This window comes from Cinclus cinclus, chromosome 1 (assembly GCF_963662255.1).
Source record: "Cinclus cinclus chromosome 1, bCinCin1.1, whole genome shotgun sequence".
NCBI classification, from domain to species: Eukaryota; Metazoa; Chordata; class Aves; order Passeriformes; family Cinclidae; genus Cinclus; species Cinclus cinclus.
In genome coordinates, this window is record NC_085046.1 from 19,711,901 (window position 1) to 19,738,793 (window position 26,893).

A 26,893-nucleotide genomic window follows, 5' to 3' on the forward strand; every position below is an offset into this window, starting at 1 on the left:
GGTCTTCTTGTTAGCTGTGCTGAGAGTGAACAGGCTGCAGGAACTGACTGAAGTGAGGGATTAGGGAATAATTTTTACTTTAATAAAGCTGAAGCAAAAATATTTTGTTATCTGTGCTTTGCCTTCTCTACTTTCATTATATGCTTGGGCAGCTGAGATTTGTATAATTAAAATTCTGCATTAGAAGAGTCAACATTCATTATTGATTTTGGTGTAAAAAAAAACCCCACAATATTCTTCTACAATAAAGACACATCCAAGAAGCTGTACATTTTGATTAACATCATATGGCATTCAGTAGAAATAGAGAAGAATGAATGCTCTGCTCAGATTTGTCCAAGAGAATGGGAAGATCATTGTGAGAACATGATTTATACAGCGTTTAGACAGGATGCCTAAATCTCTCATACTTCACTGAGGAAAAAAAAAATTCTTTTGTTATTCTCTAGTATTATTCATGATTAGGTACAAAAGCCCAATTAAGATAGTGGTTACTCTTCACCAATTTCTGTGAAACAAATTGTACTTTGAACATAGCACTGGCTTAACACTGATGGAACTCTGAAAGCCTGAGATTCAGAATGAGACTCAAAGCTGGAAGAAATCACATCAGGTTATATATTCATCTTATCTGACCAAGGTATTCTTTCTCTTTAGGAGACCGGGTTGAACAGAACTCACGTGAATTCATCTGGCACACATAGCCTCTTTCATTGTCACAGCTATCATCTCTCCATTTCCCATCTGACCTCATGATGAAGACACAATCTGTCTGAAGGGGAGGGGAAGAGGCACAGCCATTACGAAAGGCAATGAGGAGGGGGTGGGCTGAAGCTCTTGTACTGCTAGTGCAGGGCTGATGGCAGAGAGGAGAGGAGCTCATTGAATGCCCATGTAATTTGTTCAAATTTCCTCGGTTTCTGCCAAGAAGCTTCACCTGGTATTTATTAGCAACCCTTTAAATTTGAACCAGGTTTCCACTGGTGCCAGTTAAGGTCTGAAAGAAGTCAGTTAAAACTCATTTTACCAGTTTTAATAAAAACCTTATAATGACTGCATAAATGACTAAGGTACCTATAATAAATCTTCTCAGTTCTGATTTACAGTTATGTAGATCTGCTTCAAAACATTTTTATCAAAGGAAAACAGTACAAGAAATACTATTAAGAGCTCTAGTCTACACTAGTCTAACCGAAGCAGAGTCTCTTGCAGAAAACAGATGCTCTTTGCTGCTTTTTTATAATCATTATCAAGTTACCATTATCAGATGCAACAAAACATTTTCTCTTTACTTATGTTTAATTGCTCCAGCATTTCCTTCATGACTCCCCTGATTTCAAAATTGGCCATGTCAGTCTTTTGGCATGTCATCCAAGTTTCTCCTTTACGCTGATTTAAGTAAGTTTTAGTCATCAGGAAATTGATTGATAGTAAATGTTAAAAATCTTGGGTGACTAACTGCCAAACATTTCCTCAGAAATTACCACCTTTGGAAAAGAGGCTGAGTTTCAGCAGAGAAAGTAATTTCACTGAAGTTATTAATTTGTACCATCAGAAATGAGTAAAGCAGTGTGGGAACACATTAGCCAGGAGTGGGACATGTACACAGCCAAATTATTGTTGCATCAAAAATCTTAATTTTGTTGTGTTTTTTGTTTTGGTTTGGTTTGGTTTTTTTTGTTACCTTCTCTGTGTTTCCTGTTGCAGCTTTATTATTTGTGTTAATGCAGTTTGGACAGGAGCTGGTATAAGTTACTGAAAGCTTCTTTTACAGACCTGGGGGCTTTTTTTGCAATAGTTCAGATGGAAGGCTTGAAATTCCTCTTCTACAGAACCTATGCCAAACATTTGGGTTTATTTGCAATCATTATCAGATTATTTGCTAAACCCCATTGTGCTTACAAAAGGACTTGTTTCAGCATCCTATTATTGCTGCTGTAACTTTTCTTTTAGGAAAATCAACTAGCTGCCCAAGCTATACAGGTCACTTAAATTTCCTGTACCTCCAGAGCATCATCTGTCAATGTTTCATACTCATAAAAGTCAAAGTAGCTCTGCTGATTTTCTGGTGCACCATTAACCCAGTTGGTGTAGGAAACAGAGCTTCCATCCGTCCAAAGAAATGTGGATTCTCTGTTGATATCATTCATCCCAATCCAAACATCAGTTGTGGTATCCTTCAAATGATAGAAAAGGAAAGCTGGGGAGAAGCAAAGATTTGTCATTAAGGAAAGCTCATCATGACTTGTCTAAAAGAGGGAAAATATGCAAAAGCCCAGAGGGGGGACATAATAAAATGATAACCATTTCCACTACACTGTGCATCTGCCGTTAATTAAATGTTTAGATAAGCATCCCTTACTCACTGTGTATGCACACATAGGGTTTCAGAAAATCCTATTGCCAGTGAGAGAGACAGGAAATACAGATTTCTGTAAGTATGAGAGATCTGTGCAACCACCCTCAGAACACACTGGAAGTTTCATGAAAACAAAGCAGCTGAAAGAACTAGAAGGAAACTTTATTTCTTATATGTAATAATTTTAGCTATTGCCTTGCAGTTTGAAGTTAAACTAAACCATGGACTAATAAGCAATTTTCATCAGGTAATCCCATATTCTATATTGGAGAGTATAGCAGTTTCTTTAGTGAAAGATTGAGATTTTTTCTTTCAACAGAGCCCATATACATACCTTGCACTTGCTCATTTGGTATAGTAGCCAGGTTTCCTCCCAGATTGAAGCAAACATCTCGTGCAGCATGCCACATGAGATTTCTTGTTGTATTGGAAGCAAATACTTTGAAACACTGGAAACAAATCAAGCACTTTTCTCAAACTAGCAAAGACTGGACCTATTGTATGTGAATATTATCAATTAGCTCTAAGATGTACTTTTCTGCAGGAAAAAAAACATCAGGGCCAGAATGAGTAGCAGAGCTCAAGAGTAGAAAGTCAGAATGTCTACCCAGGCATACACTTATCTCCTCTCATTGCACAAGGTGTAATCTGGGAGTCTAGTATCAAATGAACTAATTTTAATGAGGTCAAGTACATAATCACTTTTCACATTTTCATCTGCCATCTTCCTGCAGTAATAGAGGCATCATTTGAAACCAAGAAAATGTGGCTTTGGGTGACACAGCTGCAGGGAATAATCTCTACTGCGGTTTGTTCTCCTTCTGATGACTGTGTTTACAACTCTTCATCTTGCCAAAGGGTATGAAATATCCTTGGCACATTGACTTAATATTCTGAGGATGCAATAGCAGTGCAGTGTACATAAAGTAGACAAAACAGCCTCTGGTAGATGGAGCTTCAACTAAAAAACTCTTCTCTTTCAGCAATGAGGACTTCCAGACTGTCTGAATGCAAAGCTGTACTCAAAATAATTGTAGTTTGGCATCATCTTTCTGAATGTAAAGCTTTGTGAACCCCTACAGGCTGAAGGGATTGCTCAAATAAATTCTCTCTAAACCTTTCCAGATTTTATACAAGATTGACCATTACAGACTTGCATTTCTAAACAAAATAATGTACATGAAGAGAGGAGGAGAGGTTTTCTTAAACAGTAACAGTGTATTTTAAGCCTGCACAAACCATGGTCTCTGAAATATATTCAGCATACATCTATTTTTACTGTATTTTTCTGCAAAGTTAAATGTCTACTGTCACCTCAAAAAAAGCCCAGCCATCAACTCTACAGATTTTGTAAGTAATTACTCTCCAGATTTACTTTATATTCATTAAAAAATTAGGGGTTGTTTCAGGATTTTCTTTTCAGTTCTACTGCTTTACACAATTTTTGGAAGATACTTGTTGACATACCTTGTTGTTAAAAAATATCCAACTTTCTGGACATTCTCCAGGAGGCAATGGAGAAGGTAAGGTTGAATTACTAGAACTGTTATGTTTTTCACATACAAATTTATTGGCAGAACCACAGTTAATGTCATTCCACAAGCCTGAAAATAAATCAATATGTTATAGTATTTAATATTTAGCAATAATAATTTATTACCTTTTTCTCTTAAAATAAACACAATTTTCTCTATTTTGTATTTCAGGCTACAGCTTGATCTAAAGGCAAAGTAACCACGGCACCTTCAAATAAGCTCTAATAGTAACAGCACTGTAGCCCCTTGTAGTTAATTTGAGCTCCCTGGCCCATCTGCTCCTCATTCAGGGCTTTCTCCACAGTGCCTATACTTGTTTATGGGTTTTTTCTGGGCTCTGGCATCATCACATTTCAGGCAGCAGGGGAAATACACCAGTAAGCAAATTTGAAAAGAAAATGGATCAGAAATGGATGAGATAGGAAATATCAGATCAATCTAGTGGCTCAATGCAGTGTTCAAACTTACTGCATGAATTCTTCGTAAAACATAAATTGAGAGATCAATATATGTATACTAAATTCCCATTACCTCAGCTAAGTTACAGAAAGAGATCCAAGAGTAAACAGATCTCTATGATTAGCAAGAAATTTGCATTTCAGTGTACTTGTAAACATATCTTAGGATGTTAGATGTATTTTTTCTTACCTCGTTGACTTGTACCTTCACGTTCCATTTCCTGTACCTGCTATAAATGTTTTCTTAAGTTCGTGGTGGAAAAGATAAACTATTCAAATTTTTACTAAAATAAGTACTGAAAATCCCTGTAAAAAGGGGCATTATCAATCTTGCAAACCCAGAATGAAACATCTGCTTTAAATTAGTCATGGTACTGAAACCTCCCCATTCTAAGGACATAGACTCTTCCATGGCTGGTGGTCCTATGACTGGGAAGAGTGACTGCATTTTGTTGGTTTGTTACTGGAAAGAAATTGCAGAAAACAGCTACTAAAGATTATGTGGTGCTTGACAGCATCAGTTATAATCCAAGCAGAGACAAATAAAATCTAATAGTTTTGTATTGTCACTTACCATGCTCTGACAGCATTACCACACAATTTTCCTCATTATTTGCAAAGTTGGGCTCATTAGGAGCCCAGGCCACATAGGTTACTGGAGTTCCATCCACCCAGCTTAAAGAAAAGATACACAAGTAGCTATTAATTAATACTTTTGGTTGTGACATGATAGTCTTAATGAACATCTCATGACTCAGAATGTCTACCAGAATTCATGGAAACTTACTTCAGTGGGAGGGGCTGTTAGAGATTTCCCTTTCTTTACTTGATTATTATAATTTGAAGAAATTTCTGTAAAATCTTTCTGGTTGCAAAATAGAAAAAGAATACACCAAGCATATTGATATTTTCTATAAATGTCCAGGATTGTTTAAACATTTAAGATGAAAAATCAAAATCAGTTATTCATAACACATAATACAAAGAAGGATATTAAAATTTTATCTTATTATAATAACTATTATATTCCTAGTTAATATAATTCTTCTCACTCTGAGCATTGCTGGTATTTTGATAGGTGAAAACAAGAATGAAAGTATTTTTCTGTAGATTTTACCCTGCTATTTGGGGGCGTGGGGGGGACGGAGTAGGGGGATGATGTTATATTTTTCTCTAAACTAAAGGACATTCTGTTAACTTTAAAACTGTCCTTTCTAAAGTACCAAAGTTGAAATTTTTCCACAATGTTTACCCACTTTTTACTTTAATATATTGCTATTGAAGGAAAAAGAAGTTGTCACCACATTTTAATCAGTATTAGATCAGTAAGCCTGAAGTGGGAAAAAAATTCAGCTGTCTCATTTACGTCTTGCTGCTCCTGATACAATTCATTTAAATAAAGGAGATTCTCACTGGATCCATGGAATGCTCTATGTCCCTAGTTTGACTCTTCTAAACAGGAGGTGAAAGTCATCTACCAACTCAGTCACTATCAACTTCTCTCTCCCACTCCTCTTCTGCCCCTCTCAAAGTAAGTGATTTACATACATTCAAGAGTGGCACTAATAAAAACATTAAATTCAAATCTCCTCTAATCTTTTCCAGGTCAACCTCAGAAGCACATGTTTTCACCTCCCAGGCATGTCCTAACTAGCAAGTAGGAAGGTAAGCATCTTTTCCAAAAGGTATCATGCTCTTAAAACTTAGTTTTAAGTTGATTTGTGTATTGGTGTTTTCAGAATACTTGTTACTGTTTCTGTACTGTTTCCCGCTGACTTTTTCTCCTGGAATAGGAGTTTGCAGACTGCCTTTTATACTAATTGCCTGTGTCTTTCTAACTCTGAAGAGCCCCTCTGATATATAGATTAAAAGCACAGGAAAGCCAAAGCCTGTGATATAGGGCATGTTTTAAGTGTATGTGTGTATGTTTATAGGTATAAAATTCAGCATAGTGAAGTATCATTCCAATTTATGGGGCAATTCTCTGGAAAAAAATTGAAAAAGTGTGTATGGAGAGTAGAGCTGCTAAGCTTTTCTTTTGCTATGTGCTTACTCAAGGATAAAAAGGTTCTTGTATTATTTTTTGGGGGGGAAAATTATTTGGACTATCTAGGACTATTCAATTTTGTTTTGTACATAGTGAAACAGCCTTCAGACCTTCAAGAGAAAATATTCAGTACTTCCAGATACATAAAATATTCTATATTTTATATAGAATAAATATACATATTAGAAGCTGCACTGATTATCTTAACTTACCTGAACTTTTTATCAAGGCTTACTCTTAGACCAATGAAGTAACCTACTGGCTCTCTCCAGTAGCCCTCCTAAACCAGAAAGACACTATTTCAATTTAAAAAATAAATCTTTGAAGCAGAACAAGCAGAAATTGATACACCATTCATCAGGTCCACAGAGCAGCCACTGAAGCACACAGCAATAAAGCACCAGCTTGCAGTTAACCACAGCAACGTGTTTGTATACCCAGGCACAGAAGTCAGGATTTTATCTGGGACATCAGAGCCAAGACCTGCAGAACTGAAGGTCCTTAAGGAGCAGATTTTGATTAAGAAACTGGTACTCAATTTTTATTCTCCCTCAAAGACCAGCTACTTCCCAAGACGTTGGTGGCTTCCCACATCACTTTTCCTGTCAACTGCACCAGTGCAGCTGGCAAGGAGCAGGAGAGACCAAATCCCACGGGATCAAAGGGTACATTTCTGGATTAGGAAAAATGCTGACGGCTTGCTTTGAGACAACTCAAGTTTTACAAGCAGATTGTCAAAAGTGTTTCTACTTTATGCTGTCTGTTTATAATGATTCTTACATTTTCTTTTAGTGCTCTTGTTAGGAACCTTCTCTCACTGTTACTATTAACAACAGCTAGGTCTGCGGAATTCTTCCTGCAAAACTCCTGGGCTCTTTCCATGGACACCTGTTCTTTGCTGATGTAGTAGAGCTTATCTTCATATATGACCCATCCATCTGCAGTGGTTTTATATTCTGGAAGATAAATAAGGTACCCTTAAACTCTGTATGTGTAGAACACAAAACCTTTGTTTAGAATAACAATTTTAGGAAAAAATATGAATTATAAAAATAAATATATACAAATACCTACCATATGTGTCAATGGGTTCAGGTTTTAATGACCCTCCTGCAAAAGAAGAAAATAGAAGGCATGTTGCATCTCTGTAGAGTGTGCTATGATGTAGTTTGTAGGCTGACTGCAAGAAGAGTGAGGAACAGAGCAAGATACTCAACCCCTTTGCCACTGACCAGCAAGCAGGCTTAGCCCCACAGTTCATCTTCACTTTGCTCAATATGCAAGGTCATCTACTTTAACTTTGTGTCATAAACTATGCTTCACATCAGCAAAGCCATAGCTTTGGCTGAATCAAATTCCTGCTCAGAGCAAGGCAAGGGAAAATTGCTCTTCCAGCCTGTAAGTCACAGTAGATTTATCTGAAACACTTTAAACTTTGGCATACAGCTCCTTTACTGATCCATCAGTAGATATTCCATAATTCACCTTGGAGTATTTTCAACAAGAGGGTGAAAATTTGCACTAGATTTATTTTAGCTCTGTCAAAAGAACTCTCTGAGTAATATTCATAAGCAAAAGGAAATATGACTTTATGCACATGTATATATATATATATGTGTATTTATGTACAGAATATAGATATATACACACACATATACTGACTGTGAATTATTTCTGGTTGGGATAGGAAAAAAAATAGCACTGCTGTGAACCATTTCTTTTCCAAAAGCAGTAGAATCCTGAATTATTCTACAGGAGATCATGAAGTACCAACAAATCTGACAAATATGTCATACTTGATTTTTAGCTTGACCTGTGTTAGTATAAAAGCCAGTATTGTAAGGAATACAATACAAGCCCTTAAAACTCCTTACCTCCAACATTACAAAAATAAAAGCAAAATCTTCTTCTTATTAAAAAAATCTGCAATCTTGCAAATATATGGATTATTTATACACCCTAATTAATGTAAAAACTCCCATCAATTCATTGTTATCCATAACTGAAAAATCTCTGCCCATAATAGGTTACTTAATGCCCCTGACCTCCATTTGGAAAAGGTAGTTCTTCAAAATTCTGTCTCTTTCTCCAATAGCTTAACTTAGAAAGCAACTACTTATTAAAGCTTTTCAATCTTCTTGCCAAAAGAAAAGAAATCTACCTTGTTTTATTTGGCAAACCCAGTTTTGCTGTACTTGACACACCAAAAGAGACCATTGTTCAGAATATCTCGCACGATGGAATGAGCCACAAAACTTGTGTCGTCCTGAATTCCTTGAACTATCATCCCAGTTTGTGTACCTAACCTATAGAAGAAATAGTGACCTTGTTATTCTTTTCATCTGTTTCGGTGGCTGTACTTTCCACTGGAAAACAGAAACTCATTGCTTTTGTCTCAAAGAATCTGGTTTTAGCTAAGAAGAGCTGAAAATACAGGGAAAGCTATAGGTATAAGGATTTTAGAGTGGGCCAATAATGACAGTGTTCAGACATGGCTGTCTTGCCAGGGAAATCTTTTCCTCTTGTTTGTGCCCTGAGCTATAGACACAGACAGAAGAGAAACAGACAAAGGAATTGTTTCTAATGAACTTTGCCTAGCTGTGAACTTTACTCACATGTCACTCATGTTAATCATGTGCAGACAGGGTACTTTCCACTCCACATCTGGCCCAAAATTACATTGTCCAACATCTGTCTGGTGGCAGTGACCATGTTGTGCATCAAGTCAGCATTACTCTTACACCCTGAGGTGAATGAGGATGGGAGTGTGACTTGGGAGGGAAGTCACATCCTAGAAATCTAGAGGAGTTACCTCTGAAGAAACTGACACTCAAATAGGGAGACCCATGTTATAGAACCTACTTCTTATTATTATTGTCAAGAATTCTTGATAACATACCTTTCTGAAACTTTTATGGAAAGTAATGTGAACTGGATAAGATAAAAGGTCCTTGCTTGTGTTAAAAAAAAAACAAACCAAAGAATAGGGAGTAGTAGTAAATGGAGGGTAATAAAGAATAGAATCCTGCAGGAATGTTTTGTACAGATGTAGATACTTGCATAGACTCAAGAGATGACTTGATAAAGTCCCAGAAATAAATAAGTTATAATTACAGATATGAGCTCCAGTTCTAAAAGACCCTGAGCCATCACTTTCTGGGGGATTCAGGAGTATACTGGGAAACATGCTTGCTGTTTTATTAGCTCTTTAGATGTTTATACCAGAGACAGGACACATGGTACAGTATAATGAATTTTTATGTTTTGACCTTAGGTGTAAACATTATCTTCTTGGAAGAGAAAATAAATCGCAGTGTTACACAGAAACCTACAGATTCTGATGAGATACAGATAATTTCCGTGTATTCAAATCTTTAGCTGTAATATTAGTCAGGACAATACAGATTAGCAGTTACATGACTGTTTGTAGGACTGGTGTTCTCTTTAATGAAGATAACAGCAAAAAGGCAAGAAGTATATGTACAAATACCAAAGACTCTTAAGTAAACAAATATGATGAAAAATTAAAATACTCACTGGAGAGCCATCACTCCAGGCAAATCCTTCATCTGGATTCAAGGAAAATATACCAAGCCAAACTGCTTCCAACCTACAGCGAGTGGCTCTAAAAGAAATTACAGAACAGAGCAGCATGTAAACATCAGCACAAAAAAAAAAAAGAAAAAAAAAATCCAGAAAGACATTATTGAACATTCTAGAGCACCTTGTAAAAGCAGTGAAGTTGCAAATTTCCCTATTACCTGTGGTGAAGTGCATGCACATTTTTCATAGAAATGTGTAATATTTCTGTTGTTCAGTGTCAATAGCTTAGTTATCAGACTTATTAATAGCATTGATCATGTATTTCCCAAATATGTTATTTAGTTAGGGAAAACCTTCACAGATTCAAAAGTGGTTTCAGCACTGACCACTGCAAGGCAGATATATATTTACTTCAACAGTAGATAGATTGATCATATTTTCTACCCTTGTAGCAATACCACTAATTTTACGTGTTTCTAAACTGTACCTAGTTATCACGATAATGGTGGAGGTTTTAAGACTTTTCTAGACACAAATCACTCTTTTTTTTCCCATGAAAAGGTTAAAAAAGTACTGAATAGATAAATTTCAATATAATATAGGTCTTTTGGCTTTTGAGGAATCCATACATTTCAGAAGTCATCTAGGATAATTCATAATAATTCATAGGAAAAGTCTTTAAATCTGGTAAGATAAACACACATCAAATACCAACCTTATTGCTTGGGTTAGTAATGGTGTCTCCTCCTTTGTGCTAATGGTGACAAGATCCCCTCCTATTTGTCTGCAAAAATCTCGAGCTTCAAACCATGATTTCTTTCGAATTTTTGATCTGCAAAAACACTATGGAGAAATTTAAAACTTATTATATACATGTTAAAATAATAAAAGTATTATAGTCTTGATTAAACATAAATGAGCTTTCATATGAGCCAAGTAAAAGTCCATAAGAGAAATAGCACATCCCATAAATAGCACTTCCCATTCTGTTTCTAGAATTTTTACTAGAGTTGCCTTCCTACTTAGCATAGTGGTAAAAAAAGAAACAAAACAAAAAGAAAAAAAAAAAAACCTGACAGAAGGAAAAAGGGAATGCAACTTCCCAACTCCCTTTAATGTGTTTTAACTGGAGGAGGGCCCAAGCCCACTTCAGTGTGAAGAGAGAGAAGAGTATCTGTGGTGGAGAGGTAAAATGGTCTGGGAGGAGTCTGAAGATTCAGGCAGAAGAACAACCTCATGGTAATTCACAATTCTCACTTTACATTTGCAGTATTATGTGTAACTAGTTCAAGAGACAGCAAGCACAGATTTGACCAGAGTTAAAATTATGATCTGGGGATAAAGGAGCACAAATAAATAGCTTTCCAGATTAATTTGAAAGAAATTAAATAGAAAAAAAAAATTAAAAAAAATAAAAAAGGGACTCATTACTTCAATAAAGTAATAAAAATATTAATATCTTACACTTAGCACCTTTCAACTTTGCATGATCCCAAATCACTGTTCACACATTATTGATTTCTTGTTCAAACTCCATTTCTGTGCCTGCTCAGCTATAGCTGACTGTACTTCAAACACAAGTAATCTGGAGCTCTGCATCAGAAAATCTCAAGTAAATGTCTTTCATAAACATTGGTTTAACTAACCTTTCATGTGACTTTTTAACCTTTTTTTTTTTTTTTGTGGGTTGATGTGCTGATTTTAGGCAGGTCCAGCCTCAGGCATTGTGCTGCTGGAGGCTACACTTCACTGTTTCTCTGTTCATTCCCTGAACTGTCCAGTCTCAGACAAATACCACGTTTTTGCACAGCAGACATCAAGAGCAGCACCAACAAACCAGCTTTGCTGCTCCTACTGTTTAATACAGAATTTTGACATTTTGCTTGCAATAATTTTAATAAGGCATTGCTTCCTGATTTTTCTTTTCTCTTTTCTTTTCTTTTCTTTTCTTTTCTTTTCTTTTCTTTTCTTTTCTTTTCTTTTCTTTTCTTTTCTTTTCTTTTCTTTTTCATGTCTTTCTAGGGCCTTGATATTTATGTTCCTCTTCCATTTCCTGCTCCAGTTCCTTCAACCCCTGAAGCACAAACTTCCTCATTTTCTTTCCTGTGCCCTCCTCCCCTCCCTTTCCTTCCCTCCCTTCAACCTTATCTTTCTTCCTTAGTTTCTCCCCTCTCATGGATAATTTCCTGAGAAGAATTTTGGGTTTTGTTTTTTGCTCTATTCTAATTTCAGATATTGCAAAATGAAGATGTCAGGTCCTTTTTTTTCTTTCTTTTTGTCCACCAATCCCCCCCCCCCCCCCCCCCCCCCCACTCCCCCCACCAAACTGCTTCTTTTTAACTATTTAGGCTCTTACTTTTAAACAGGAATGGTTGTTTGATACCCAGCCTTCAGGGCATGTAGGGACCAGAGCAGTAGTTGGAACAGGTGGAACAGTTGCACCCTTTGCCCACTGCTTACAAATATATTTTTGCTTTGTCTCACAGTCAAGAACATCCCATAATCCAGCTGCAGTCCCAGTTCTCATGGCTGCACATCCTGGATTATTTCCTTTATGAGAAAAAAAACCAAAACACAAAACAACAAACAAAAAAAAGCAAACATGTTGGGTATTTTCTAAAGTGTGAATTATTTAATTATTTGTCAAAATCTTTGAGCAATGACCATTCACATTTTACCATGCAACAACATTTGAAAAGAAAATTTATATTTTAGGTGATTTTCATACAGACAGAGTAGTATTTTCTGTTTGAGGAGGTCATGATCAGTACAGAATCCTATTTTTTTTTTTCATTTTCAATGTCCTGCATAATTAATTCTTTGGGTGGAAAGTAGAGTGAGAGTCTTTATAGTGAATCTTATGTTTTCAAGTGAGAATCTAATTTTTATTTATGTTAGGACTGTTTTACTTGAGGTAGTGTTGCCTTGGTCACAAGTGTTTTTCACATAGATGGCAACAACCCCACTGGTGCATACAGAGGGCAGGTGTGCAAACCTAGACAGCTTCAGGATGAAACTTATCCCATGATGTTTACTGTAATTTTAGATTGTTCTCTCAGAGGGAAACAGAGCTGCCTAAATTATGCAAGATGCAATGCACAAAATGGTTTTATTTAATGTCTTCTCTGTGCTCTTTCTTAATTTCATAAGTATTTTTAGCATTTTATTTGGGGTTTTTTGTTGCTGTTGTTGTTTTGGGGTTTTTTTCTTGTTTTTGTTTTTAAATTTCTGTTGGGCACAGACGTCATGTTTTAATGGACCTGTCTACTATGGTGCCAGGAACCAAAATGAAATTCAGCTATAAATCCATCATTTTATGGCAATTCAAGACATGTGTTTGTTCCCAAGAGCATCCTTTACCTGCATCCATGTTCACCTTCTGTTTTGCTTATCATGCTCATTTATTCTCCTGATACTGTCCTGAGTTTTCTCACAGGCATCTTTGCTATCAGAAATAATTTACTTTCATCAGCAAATTTTGTCACCTTGCTATTTTCCAGATGGTCTGCAAATATATTGAACAGCATGGGCTTTGGCACAGGTTATTTTGGTGAACACACTTCCCCAGTGAAAAATAGCCTCCATAAAAAAAAATCCTACTTCCAGTCAGTGCCTTTTGATCAGTAATTTTATTCATGTAAGAGCTTTCCTGTGTTAGGTTAGATTAGCTGAAAGGTGTTTGGCAATTGAGATAGACCACACTTACTAGATTTCCCTCATTCACATGTTCTCAGCTTCTGCGTGGAGCTCTGTGTGGACCTCCCTTTCCAGAAGTGATCTTATGTATCTTTCCCACTATATCACCTTTATTAAAGATTCACCTAATTTACTAATGACTCATTCATCTGTATTTCCCCATATCTCCCTGTAACCATTTTAAATATCAGAACCAAGTTTGTCTTTAGATACATCTAAGCTAAGGCAGTTTTACCAGGAAGTTACAGAATAAAGAAAAGGATTTATTTCATGTAACCTTAACAGCTCCTGGGTAGTTTTGCAGGCATGCTTATTCCTGACTTCATGCCATCAATTTCCTCCATAATCTATTTTCTTGATATTTCAGCTTGAAATCGACTCTCCAAACATACCCTCACAAAGAAACTTTCCAGCACAGAAAGTCCATTTTCTTCTCGATGAACACAGATGCAAGGGAACAGATTTTTCTTTACTGTTCCAGCCTGATTGTTGAGGAGTGAATTTGGTGTGGGTAGTTTGGTTTGCAAGCTGCAGTGCCAGCTGGAGATTGAGCTCTGGGTGGTGGGACCCAAGGCAAAGAGGTGTGAACTGCTGCTGACCCTTTCCATAGCAAAGGGCACAGGCACCAGTGGTCCAGCCAGGTGGCTGGACACCCAAACACTCAGCAGGGGCCAAGGACTCCAGACATTGCTGTATTTAGAGGTAGGGGTAAAAAAGCCCAAGGTTTCCTTTATTCATGGACCCTCCTTGGAGGCACTCAGCTCAAGATGGTATTTTATTATTGCATTATGATTGAATTATTTTAGGGATAAAAAAATCTGGGGAAACCTGGGTTCAAGCTGTTAAGGAAACCTTGTCTGACTGGGTGGGTGTCAGGGTATAGCAGGGGACCCAGCTTGGTCCCAGCTCAGGTGGTGTGAACATGACTCCAGAGTGGCACTTGGATGGTCAGAGAGGGAAGATGCCTTAACATGACCTCCGAGTGCTCTCTTCATACTCTGATTGTCTTCTGACAACACAGACTCCCTGGCATCTTATGGCATTTGCTAAGGTTTTATTAGTCTATGTCTTTCATAATTTTTATTGTTTTTATTTTATATTTTATATCCTCACTGAAGGTTTTTCAAGAAAGTCTTCAGACAAATGATTACTAAGAGGAACATATTATATCCCACAGAGAGCAGATTACCTCGTGGAATCATGAAATCTTGTTTTCTGTGATTCTGCACAGTATGAACACATGAATGCAGTTTTCTTAGTATCACATATAAAAATAATAATGGCATAGTGATTTTTTTTGTACTTTGGAATTCTAACTTAAAATCTATATTGCAGTTGCTCTGTTTCAAACTCTTCTCCCGTGATAAATTTTTCACTAGTAGTAAAAGTGTGGCATAGTCTCAGGACCTATTTCTAACTCCTTCTATCTCCCTCTTAAGATGGGACAAGAGTTAATTTTATGGGTAAATATATCAGTTGTCCTAATATAAAATTGATGTTTAAAATTTTCCCTTTGAAATTAAAATATGGTATTTAAAAACTGCAAGTACTTGTAAAATATACCAAAAGTTTAAAACATAAAACTCAGAGGACATTACCCACGCAACCTAGAAAGGGACCACAACCTCAGAGAGCACCCACCATCCCTCCTTACAGCACCTACCAGGCATTCCTGCATCCCAGTGCGTGAAGGAGACAGCTTCACCATTGGCCCAGCTCAAAGTGCCTTTATCCTGCACTTCAGAGAGGCCAAGCCAGAAATATTTCTCAGGCCTCAGCCCAACAAGGCTAGTCAGATAAGCTTGTTCATACCTGTAAAAGACATCATAAAGATGCAAGTGAAAACAAAGGTTTTTACCCAAATCCTACTAGTCTAATGTGTTGATGGAATTTTTTCTCCTATTCCTCCATTTAGAATGGGGGAGAAGACCTTACATAGGATTCAGATTACACAGAAACAACAAAAAGAAGCAAGACTTGTTATTCAGCTAAAGACCTCATCTGTTACGTAAACATTTTGCTGCTTGGTGTTGTGTTAGCTTCACATTCAGCTATTCAACTATTTAAAAGCAAAGAAAAAGTCATTATCATACCTACTTTCAACTGTGGCTAAGTAACCTTCTTCTCCTTCACAAGTGGTGTTTGCTTCTGAAAATGTTGCTGGAACATGTCCAATAAAATAGCAGTAGGTCCCATATCTTCTCCAGCCCTGTAACATGGTTTTAGGATTTTCATACAAATTTTAAATAATTGTGATATCATGTATTAAGTGAAATCTGCCATTTAAAAATTAATGAAACACAGTGATAATGAATATTCTGAACTAGAAACTTTTTGCAGTGAAATTACAGATTCCTCCTCAGCGATTTCTGTAAATGTTTTTTTAAAGTTTAGATTAACTAAGAGGGAGAAACTTCATAATAAATAAAAACAAACTACACTTCTATGTAAATAAAACCAAATAATTCTAATTGATTCTCAGACAATGTACTTATTTCATCTGAGAAACTGACATTCCATTATCACATACTTACTTTTTTGCAACCTTCAGCAGTAATTTCTTTTTCTCCAGCTATTTGTGATGTAGCTTTTCTTTTACAAATGTAGCCAGCCTTCTTCTCACAGACATGGTCTGCCCAATAGCCATTCTGTGTCAGGAAAAAGTTTGAAATAGAAAGAAGATAAATATGAATAATCTAAAGAAGATAATATCTTTCTTTATAATTATGTTTTCTTCTTTCTCCTTTTGTTTTAAATGGTTTTCTTTTTCCTCATCCAATTTTCCTACATGATATTAGATCAAATTGTCTCACATTCAGTGAATTAGTAGACTGGGCTATAGCAGGATAGCCCCAGCTGGCAGGGATAAGAAGGGAGGAGGGTTCGTGGAGCTGCTCCCTCACCTATTGGGCTGGGTCCTGCACAGGCAGTTGTGTTGTGGGATAGCAAATCAGCAGCCAAAGGGGAGCCAACAGGAATCAGAGACCAGAGGAATCATATACCAATATTACCACCAGAGGAAAAGGAGAGAATGTACACAAAATACCTTCAGAGAATTATGTTATAGCCCTAATAATTTCATTTGTGACTTTCAGATTTACTTGGAGAGAAAACTTCACCAGTGATGTAGTAATGCTTTCTTTTTTTTTTTTTTTTTTTTTTTAAAGATCACATTTAATCTCATTCTCAGTCTCACTCAATTCAATCCCTACATCTCTTTTTCTGGCATTAACCATTTGCTAAAATAACAGAGCATGTTATTCTTTAATTAAGTAGTTAGTTTTAATATGGAAGTACAATTTGTATTGAGTAATGTCACCTGGCCCTTGATCAGGACACAGTCCTCTGGCCTGTTGTTTGTAGTGGATGGCTCTCCCAGGTGCCACTTTGTGTATGTCACTGGGGTACCATCACTCCACTCAAAATACATTTGAACCTTACGGTCGTTCAGCCCGATCCACAGCTTGTCTGTTGGCTCTAAAGATGGAAACAGAGAGAAGACCTCTTTTGGGACTCCACCCTTTTCACAGCATCAACCATTAAGCTTTGGACATAGAATTCCTTTCACAAATTCATGAAGCATAAAATTATTTAGTATGTTTTATGATAATTTTATAAATTAATAGTCTCATATAGATATTAAAATAAAGACTGCAGGTTTGGAAAATTAAGATGTAAGGAAATCCTTGCACTGGATGAAGAGATTTTGCTTTTCTTCCTCATTACAGTGGATGTGAATTACCAGCCTAATGCTGATACACCACGATGGTATGATAGAACTCTAAATAGTTACTTTTCAGTTCCATTGCACTGGTCAAATTTTAAAATACTGGTTTTATGTAACTTAGACCATAATTGTTTTAAGCTTCTTTCAACAAAATGAAAAAAAAAAACCCAGCAAAAGCCCCTAAGCCCAGCCCCTCAGACCTACATCAATTATTTTGGCAATAAATAAAATCAGACCTTTGACAACATACAGAATTCAGCAGAAACTATCAATTCAGGTGTCTTGTTTTGCATACAGGCAAAGGCAAGAGACCCCCTGGAAATACTCACTGTATCCAAGCTGAGACACCATAAAGCTGTGCTCCTCAAGGCTTTGGACACTGGCCAAGTGACTCCTTTCCTTCTGACAAGAGGTCAAAGCTCCTTCCCATCCTTTGCTGTCCCTGAAGATCCTGTAGCAGTGATCTAAATAGGGCACCCATCCACCTGGGCAAGTAACAGGCCCAGGGTCCCCTAGGAACATGTACCAAGGCTTTAGAGGAGATCAATTCCCATGCAAGGGACATGACACTGAAAATATTTCCACTCCATCTGTGCAAAAGTCCCAAACTAGGAACTTTCTTTTGAAATTTTCATCATAAGGAAATGATGAACACAAAATGTAGTAGACATAAATGTGATTCTCTAAACCAGGCAATTTTTAGCTTGGAGAAGGAAAGCTTTTTAACACAAATAATATCTAATATAAATTCTTAGTTTATCAAATGTCTGCAACAAATATCTTAATTTTGTAATGTATTAATCAAATTTATTAGTTTTGTAATTCATTAATTTTACCAGCTTCTGTATCACCTAGTACTTATTTTTCAGATGGGAGAAATCAGACATCTGCAGCTAACATAGAAGGTTTATGAATTTTTAAGGGCTTAAGTATATTGATAGAATAAAAGCCATCAAGACAAATTTATAGCTAGATGAGTACCTGGGGTCACACCAACAAGGCATTTTTTCATACACCTAAAATATCTTTTCTCACTTCATTGTCTCGATCTTCCATTTTCTTGATCTTCCACCACTTCCGCAGTGAACTCTGAACTTGCTTATTTGGATGCTGGTTGACCACAAGTCAGGGAGAGCAACTTAGAACCACACTAAGTTATGCATCTTTCTTGGGCTTATTTTTACTAATGTCCCTCTTCTGAAAAAAACTTTTGTGTTGCTCTGCCTTTGATGTGTGTGTGTACTTAAAGGGAGACCTGGCCACTGAAACAGAGACAGGAGAGACTAGTTGGACATTCTTTGCTTTTATCTGTTTCAGTCTGTGTGTTGTGGAACTGGAGATCAGACTAGAAAGGTTGCAATTGTAAAAACCAAACCAGAGAAACAAGAAATAGTTGTATTTCTAATAAAATTCTTCTGTTCATCTTTGACAATAATTTGAGCCATTCAGATAACAGCTTCTACTTAAATTATCAATATATATCAACATACCTGAAGGAATCAAAGTAAAGTTCCTTTTCTTACAAATATAACCAAGTTTCTGATCACATTCCAAATTTTGCCATTTAGCTTCTATTTCAGGATTCAAAACTGCACAGAGATTTCCAGATTCTGGAGATGGGTTTCCTTTGGGAAAAGTACAGAGAAAAAAAAGTCAACTTTTCTGAATGAAAAACAGAACTCTAAGGTCTAAAATGCACATGAGAGACCACTCCTGGATGAAGTGATGGAGGTCATGTCTTTCCCAGCTTTGGCAAGAGCTAAGGATTGTCTCCAGGAGAGGAAATGTCTGTATGAAATGTAGTGTGTAAGTTAGGTAAGTGGATACATACCTTTAAACTCATACTTTACTTGCTAGTCAAGAAGTGGAAGACTGCATTTTTTTGGGAGAGGCATTGTCACTTTCATAGCTAAAGTATTTTTGCAATACATTGAAGGTTTCTGTTTTATATTGCTGTAGATAAGAGATTTTTCTAAAGGCAAAGCTAGAAAAGCTAATATCTAGCTGATAAGAAAATTTACAGCAGTGTTTGAGGTATGTATATTTTCTCTTTGGAATCACAAAATCAAAGTCGCATCTACCTGGAGCCCAGTTTAAGTACTGGAAAGGGCTGCCTCCAATCCATTCCCATCCACTACTCAGGTCCAGTCTGTTGAGTCCAATCCACAGTGCAGAATCTGTACCTTCTGTTAATTCTAAGTTATAAAAATAAGATAAATTATTTTATAAATCTCTTTTGTATTACCAATGGTCACTATCAGTGTCTCTAGGAAGACTTGCAATTCGTATATATCTAACTGCGAATATCTGTAGTTACTTTGGTACCTAATAAATTGAAATATGCAAAAGTTTGAATACTGTAAAAAGGCAAACAAACAGAACCACCCTGTTTTATTCTATCAACTAATGCAAAAGGAACACAGATTATATACACAGAGTATATTCAAAACAAAATTACCTCTGCAGAATAAGCTAAATTCTGTACGTTTAAGTAGAATTATTTGTAGAGTATAAATATAAATAATAATAAATCTAATAATAATAATAATAATAATGATAAATAAAAGTAAATTAGTCCTTAAAATCAACAATAAATATTTCTTCCATATCATTCCTTCATCTATATGTGGATAAGTGAGGCTGCAATTTGATATCTATAAATAACTGGTATTTTCCTGTTTGCCAAGTGAATGAGAGAAACAGCTGCCAAAACCACATTTTAAATAAAACATGTCCTTCTTTTGGTATAAAGATAAATCTTTTTTCTTTCTTTTTAATTTTTTTGAAGTTTCCTTTTGACCAAAAGTAAGACTTTAATTTACTTTTCAGGATTTTTTTCCTGCAAAAAAATTAGAAAAAAAAAAGGGTTTATATAAAAGAAGATTTTAAAATATTAACTCAAACTTTTACACTTGCAGGATGCTGAAATGCTTTGAATTCTATATAAATTTGGCACAATTTTAATATGAACTTGCAGATTCTAAAAGATTTTTTTTTCTTGCCCACACATATCCATGTCCAAAGGCAATGGCTAAAATCATACTAAATAATCCTTAGCTATTATGATGGCCTGAACAGATCCTGAATGTAACCCAAAGTTTGCTTTACTGCCCTACCTTTAAGGTATGTTTGTTCATGAATGTCTGTGATACTCAGTAATTCTGCATTTTGCTGCTGACAGCTCTTCCTGGCTTGGTGCCATGTGAGAGCCGAGTCAGAATTTATTTGGTAGTGAACATTTGTTGACAGATCTGTAGTCCATGTGCTGTCTTTATCTGTGGAAAGAAAAATAGCAACAGAGGTCATAGTAACTTGCCCAGCGAAAACTGAGTTGCAGGTTCTTGTTCTGTGTGGCAGGTTCTCATTCATCTCCTTAAATTTCAACTGGGCTGCTCTTTCAAGACCACTGAAAATGTTACAAGCAGAAGGGGAAGGACAAAATTAAGGCTGGTAAGCTGACAGGTAAAACTGGCCTGTACTGTCTCCTGTTCCATGAAGAGAGACAAGTCAGTAATAACGCCAAGGAACGTGATTGTATGGGAAAATACATTGCATGGAGTGTGTGACAGAAGCCCCAGGTAGAAATTCTGAAAAGATGTACAACATCTCCTTCTCTCTCTGGACAGCAGTTCCCTCTGAGACCTGTGAGAGCTAGCTCTAGACCTGAATTTAGCATCAAAAAAGTTCTTAGATAAATGCCATTCCCTTTCAAAGAGCCTCTGGATGTGCCTGTCACACAGCAATGGTGCTGAGCAGCACCATGGTCCTCCTCTGATTACCTCTGCATCTTTGATTTGTTGAAGATCTCTACATGCTAAATCAAGAACAACATGAAATTGTATCAGGTATTTGATAATTTCCAAAAGTTATATGAAGATTAATTTGTAAAAAAGAACTGGAAGCTGGGAATAGCTTTCAAAAACTCTGAAAATTATTCACTGACCCTGTGTCTCATACCTTCAGGGCTCATTGTGTGAGGTATCTTTGCAGGAAGCTGGAAAGCATAGTTGACTAGGGATGTGTGCCACAGTGAAAGTCCACTTTAAACCATGTGGAGTAAAGGGGCATTCCAATGAAAAAAAAAGGACAATACTGAACAAGAGCCATGGGGAGAAATATATAGGAAAGATGAGATGTGTCATGAGATGAGGTGGAGATTTCAACAAAATGAATGCAAAGCTCTCCAGGCCACAAAGGGAGATAGAGGGGGAAGTGAGCTCAGATATAGAAGAAAGTGGTTGAAATTGCAGAGAATTGCCAGACAGATGTCAAAGGGGTGGAAAGGCTGCTTCCTGGACAATATTAACAGGGCTTAAAAGCATGGATGAAAGGACACATTCCACTTTAGCAAAAAACATATATTCACATGAGAATTCGCATGCAGATTGAAACATTAACTTCAACATCAATCTTCCTACAGTGCTCATTTTTGCGCCCACATCCATCACAACAGGAGCCCTCAGAGAAGGGCTGTACTACAGTGACAGCACACATCCTGGCTGGGAAGCAGTAAGGAGCTCTGAATTATTGTGCTGCTCAGCAACACCCCCACAGTTAGTGGGAACTGAATGCTGTTTTACTCTTCAATCATTCTCTTCACATCTTCGTGCAACATGTTATTTCCTTGCGCAGTGAGCTGCGGCGTGCGGCAATGCAGCGCGTACTGAAATACATTCTTGTGAGCCAGGAGATGTTATTACAAAGATAATCATGTTCTGCTCATGCTGGTTCGGCAATGCACTCTGAGGGGAGCTGGGAGGGATGAGGTCCCTTACCAATGGATGGACAGAAGCCGTACCGCTGGTCCGTGTCGTAGTCTGCAGTGGTCGCGCACCAGAGCCAGCCGTCGGCGCGGCCCGCGGCCGTGCACCCTGCCCACCACTGCTGCCTGTACTTGAAAGGGAACACACACGGCGCCCCAAAAGCGTTTCCTAGCAGTGTGAAGGTCTCTGAGAAGGAAAAAAAATATGATAACGTGAATACGAAAAGTAAGAAATGGATGTAAACTAGGGAAAAATTAAGGTCTGTGGCAGAATTGCATCTCAAAGCGCTTTCTATGGTTCCTGTCCCATAATCATAAATTGTTTCAGCACTTTTTCAGGCTTCAGCTGCTGACATATGTTTCAGAGCAGCGCTATTCTGATGTTAAGCAATATATCATAGATGAGATCTATAATTTAATTTCTGACCAGTATGCTTTTACAGTACCAATAAGGCTCCAGAAATCTACCTAAGATACTTCAATTTCAAGCAATGTTAAGATTTACATAACACGTGCAAGAGCAGGAACTAATATTTATAAGTCTTTATTCCTGGAAAAAAGTAACCATATATTAGACTATCTCTCTCTGGTTTTATTTCAGTGACCATTTAAGTATCTCATAGAGTGAAGCAGCTTCCCAGATGCAAAGCTAGGCATTCAGTGCTCAGATATCCTGTGAGGTGGTTTTCAGAGCATTCATTCTGGATGTGGGAAAGCCATTCAGAGCAATCAGACCTCAGCTAATAAAAAAAGGTAATTGCATTGGTGAGTATAATTATACCATGAGCATCCTCATCTGCTGAGTCAAAAAAGCCATGCTTCCTGTACTTAAATCAGTACTTTCAGACCTTCCTCCCATATCCTGCTTCATTCATGGGGATGTAAATTTCATATCCCTGTGACTGTATAAGAAGCTTATCAATGTTCATGTGCTCTGTTAATCATGCAGTGACAAAGTATGGTGAGCAATAGTGACTTTAAAGATAATTTTGTATAGCATGAGAGTAAGTATGTATATACATAATCACTAAAAATATGTATTTATAGAATATATAGAGAGTACAAGTAATATTTACAGTATTTGAAATAATAATGTACTATAATACATAAACTAAAAAAGTGTGTGTGTGTGTGTGTGTGTGTGTGTGTGTGTGTGTATAATATATGCTTGGACATAAATATAACATTAAATTCAAGGTTAAGTACATCAGTGCATGGATTTTCTAAAACTCTGATGGTCACTGAAGGAGTCAGAATAGTCAGAGACAAAGATCCTAAACACTAACACTCACAAAGGAATTGATGCAAAGGATGAAAAAATCAATTTTCCGTACCTTCATATCCCTGGGAACATAAAACATCAATGGCCCCATAGATACTCCATTTATTCTTTGCACTCAGCTCCTTCCTTAACAAAATGTTATCGTGCTCTTCATTGCCAGGACTGAAAAATAGATCTTCTCCTTGCATTGCAAGAAGGCTTTCATTTCTGCATTCCCACCACTGGAGCTCACTTTTTTGATTACAGGGATACAGGGTGACCATGGCCTGATCCTTTTTCAATGGCACCCCCAGGCATAGTTTCAGTTTCACACTCATAAGCTGATGATCTGTGATCCACCTGAATTTTTGTGATTCATTGTCTTGATTGCAAGTGGCAGTTCTAACAGACTGTGCAATAGATGCCTCAAGACAGAGCCTGTTGAATTTATTATATAGTAAAAATATTTTAATGTCTGTAAAACAAAAAAATGCATAGAAAATAGTTAATATAGAATATATGTAGAGTGAATACATGACATGATTCTGCTTCCCATTTACATGAACAAGAAGTCATTGCATTCATGTCAGATAAAAATGTGCTTTTTACCAGGGTCCAGAGCAACATCAATTCTACTGACTAAAAATAAAGCAGACAATAGAAAATGTATGTTATGATAATAGGTCACCATGCTGTGGATCAGTGGTGGGCAGCAGCAGCAGCTGAGCTGGGCTCAGCCTGTTGGATGGTTTTACATGACCAATGCATTCCCTCAACCACACTGCTGTTACCATTACCTTGTTGTCCAGCCTATCTTCAGATGCATGGCCTTGTAGACATCTGACCTCTGCGAGCTTTGCTCACCCTTCCAGATCTTACAGGTCTCTTAGTGGGTACACAGACATCCTTGCTGAGCCATTTACCTCCCCTCCCCCAAATCCACCTTTCCTTTCCCTTTCCCTTTCCCTTTCCTTTCCGTCATACAAATGTAAGGGACGTGGTCTGGGCTTCTCAGGGGTCACTCTGGGCTCCTCAGCCCTACTGACTGCAAGATCTGCCATCCCCTACTATGAGCCATTGACTATAAAACAAGGAATGACTTTGGGAAGCCAATTGCAGTCTGAGAAAGCAGCAAGCGCCTGGGAGTAGCAGCATCTGACTCTTGTCAGCATGTAAAGGCTGGTGGAAGTTAGAAGGTACACCTGCACCAGAAATTGTGTCCCAGCTCTCCAGACAGTTTGTCTGATCATGCCTGAAGTATTGGCTTAAGGTGAGGTAGAAGTAGGGGAGCTAATATCAGCCCTCCCTACAATGAGTTTAGCAGCAGCAGTTGTGAACCATGCCTATGAATTTGCTTTGCTACCTTGTCTTGCACTTTGTGACTCATCTAGTGGTATTTCCTGCTAAAGTGTGTGGGATTCATAGCCAGTTTTGGTCCCTGATACATGTCTTGAGCAGTGGGTGTCAGATTTAATAAAAATGTATTTAAGAGGTTAAAGACATTTCCTTAAAAAGCTTGCAAAAAAATTGAAATCAATGTAATTGATAATATACAGTACACTGAAAATTATTATTCTGGCCTGTGGGGAGGCCATGGTGATTAAAAAAATGCCATATGCTCTGAGACAATCTGTGACAATCCTGAGGAGTTAGAAAGGTGAAGGAATTTAACGTTAAACATTCAGGTCTGCAGAAGCCACCTGTTTGATATCTACAAGAGAAATGCAGCTAAAGGGATAGCAGCAGTGTTGTACACTGCAATGCCACAAGAAATTTCCTAAACTTAATCCAATTTTATAAAAAAAATAAAATTCTTCCATCCACTTTATCAGTGCCAGTGAATTCAATGAATCTGTTCAAAACAGTGAATAAAACCCCTGTTTTACAGTCATCATCTGTGAATATCTTAATGTTCTAACAATATTTCTGCATTTCACCACTCCTGGAGATTTTCCCTGCCTGATTTTGCAAACAATTAGCCAGACACCAACAGCTGAAAAATCAGAACACAGAAGTAAAAAATGAAATAAAATTTTAAAAAGACATTTAAACAGATATCATTATTTTCTTAGGTCTGATCTTCTGGGGTTATTGAAATGATAGTGCCACTATAGATTAATAAAGCCATTAAGAACTGAGTCTGTTCCTTCTACTTTTTTTCTGTTTTGGTTTTTTTTTTTTTTTTTGTGAGATGGTTCCCCTGCCTCTTGCCTGCCATTAAGAGGTTCCCCATCCCCAAACTAATAATGTACGTATTGGCAGTACGACAGAACCACAGTCACCCAGAAAAGCCAGAGGAGTGGAAGCATTTTCATGAGACCCTTCACAGGAAGCAAGCAGGAGGCACTCACCTGCCAGCTGCAAAGAACCGTGAACAAGAGAGAGAACAAGCAAGAACACAGAGAACATAATTGCAAATACTGCTTCCTTTTCTTCAGCAAAACCTGGATGGTGAGAGTTGCTGGAGATAAAGTCCTGCTGAAGAGACGACAGCAGCTGGTCCTCCTCACTTTTGCAGGCTGGATGGCTGGGTAAAATCTCAGAGTGTTAAATAAGGAAACGTTCTGTCACATGCCACATTTCTGAAAAACAAGACCACATGGTACAAGTTTTGCCCTCAAAAAAAAACAATGACTTCTCACTGAGGGCAAACCATGCTTCCTTGGGAAAGCAGGTGGCCACAAGTTTATATCTCACTACATTCCCACTGTCTCTGCTGAGGAGATGTGTGGAGCTCATGGGATCGAATCAACAACGAAATACTAAAGGCAGAAATTCATCCTTTGCTTTGAAATCTTACATTTTACCTATGCAGAACAAATAAACATATTGCAGGAAAACACAGAAGTCTCATATTTTCAGCCGTGAGACAAGACAGAAGTGAATTTTAGAAGATTAAGTGAAAATCATTCTGCCGGACATTAGAAATATTTCTGCCCTTCTACAGGAATTTGCATTATCCTACATTTCTACATAAATGGGAAAATGGGAAAAAACAGTCTAAATGGGAAAAAAGCCTGTGATGTCAAAATATCATTTGAACTGTAGTAACACTGATTGGCACCTGTAGCAAAAGTATGATACCAATAAAATTTGTTATCCTTTCCTGTTTTTAGCCAAGATAACTGTATTTCTCAAATACAGAGTTTGATTCTGCTTGTCTGCTCAGCAGAAAGACACTGTAAGAATGGGGGTTAATTCCTTAAGAAAATATATGGGATTGAAATAAAAGAAAGAAATTGAACAGTGAAATAAGAAATTACAAAGAAATACTAGGTACAGATCTTAGGGCAAATTTAACTTAGGCTGACAATATTTCCTTACAGCATGTGACCTTTTAATATAAAAGACACATTGTCATTTATATTGTCAGTGATTTTAACAGCCTTGTTTTATTCTGGAGCCTGTACAATAGGAGGCCAGGAGGAATTCCATTTTCTTCCCAGCTGGACATTTTGTACTAACAAAGTAATAAAAACGAAAGTATCTATTTTCTTCAGCCTCC

The 26,893-nt window shown here is 37.1% G+C and overlaps 1 protein-coding gene across 1 annotated transcript in view; it reads right to left on the bottom strand.

Moving 5' to 3' along the window:
• Positions 1-25,797, bottom strand: part of LOC134052847 (macrophage mannose receptor 1-like) — a 32,679-nt gene extending 6,882 nt beyond the window's left edge. The window contains exons 1-23 of the mRNA XM_062507551.1: positions 25,740-25,797; positions 23,462-23,863; positions 22,141-22,314; positions 20,482-20,640; positions 19,447-19,560; positions 18,856-18,990; positions 17,695-17,877; positions 16,958-17,115; positions 16,173-16,286; positions 15,732-15,847; positions 15,302-15,450; positions 12,299-12,492; positions 10,658-10,785; positions 9,937-10,024; positions 8,561-8,705; positions 7,474-7,509; positions 7,180-7,355; positions 6,612-6,679; positions 4,927-5,027; positions 3,827-3,963; positions 2,694-2,808; positions 2,004-2,200; positions 682-772 (exon numbers count right to left, since the gene is read on the bottom strand). Coding sequence (XP_062363535.1) covers positions 682-772; positions 2,004-2,200; positions 2,694-2,808; positions 3,827-3,963; positions 4,927-5,027; positions 6,612-6,679; positions 7,180-7,355; positions 7,474-7,509; positions 8,561-8,705; positions 9,937-10,024; positions 10,658-10,785; positions 12,299-12,492; positions 15,302-15,450; positions 15,732-15,847; positions 16,173-16,286; positions 16,958-17,115; positions 17,695-17,877; positions 18,856-18,990; positions 19,447-19,560; positions 20,482-20,640; positions 22,141-22,314; positions 23,462-23,863; positions 25,740-25,797 — 3,238 coding nt within the window. The remainder of the gene's footprint in view (positions 1-681; positions 773-2,003; positions 2,201-2,693; positions 2,809-3,826; positions 3,964-4,926; positions 5,028-6,611; positions 6,680-7,179; positions 7,356-7,473; positions 7,510-8,560; positions 8,706-9,936; positions 10,025-10,657; positions 10,786-12,298; positions 12,493-15,301; positions 15,451-15,731; positions 15,848-16,172; positions 16,287-16,957; positions 17,116-17,694; positions 17,878-18,855; positions 18,991-19,446; positions 19,561-20,481; positions 20,641-22,140; positions 22,315-23,461; positions 23,864-25,739) is intronic.
• Between the last annotated feature and the right edge of the window lie 1,096 nt (positions 25,798-26,893).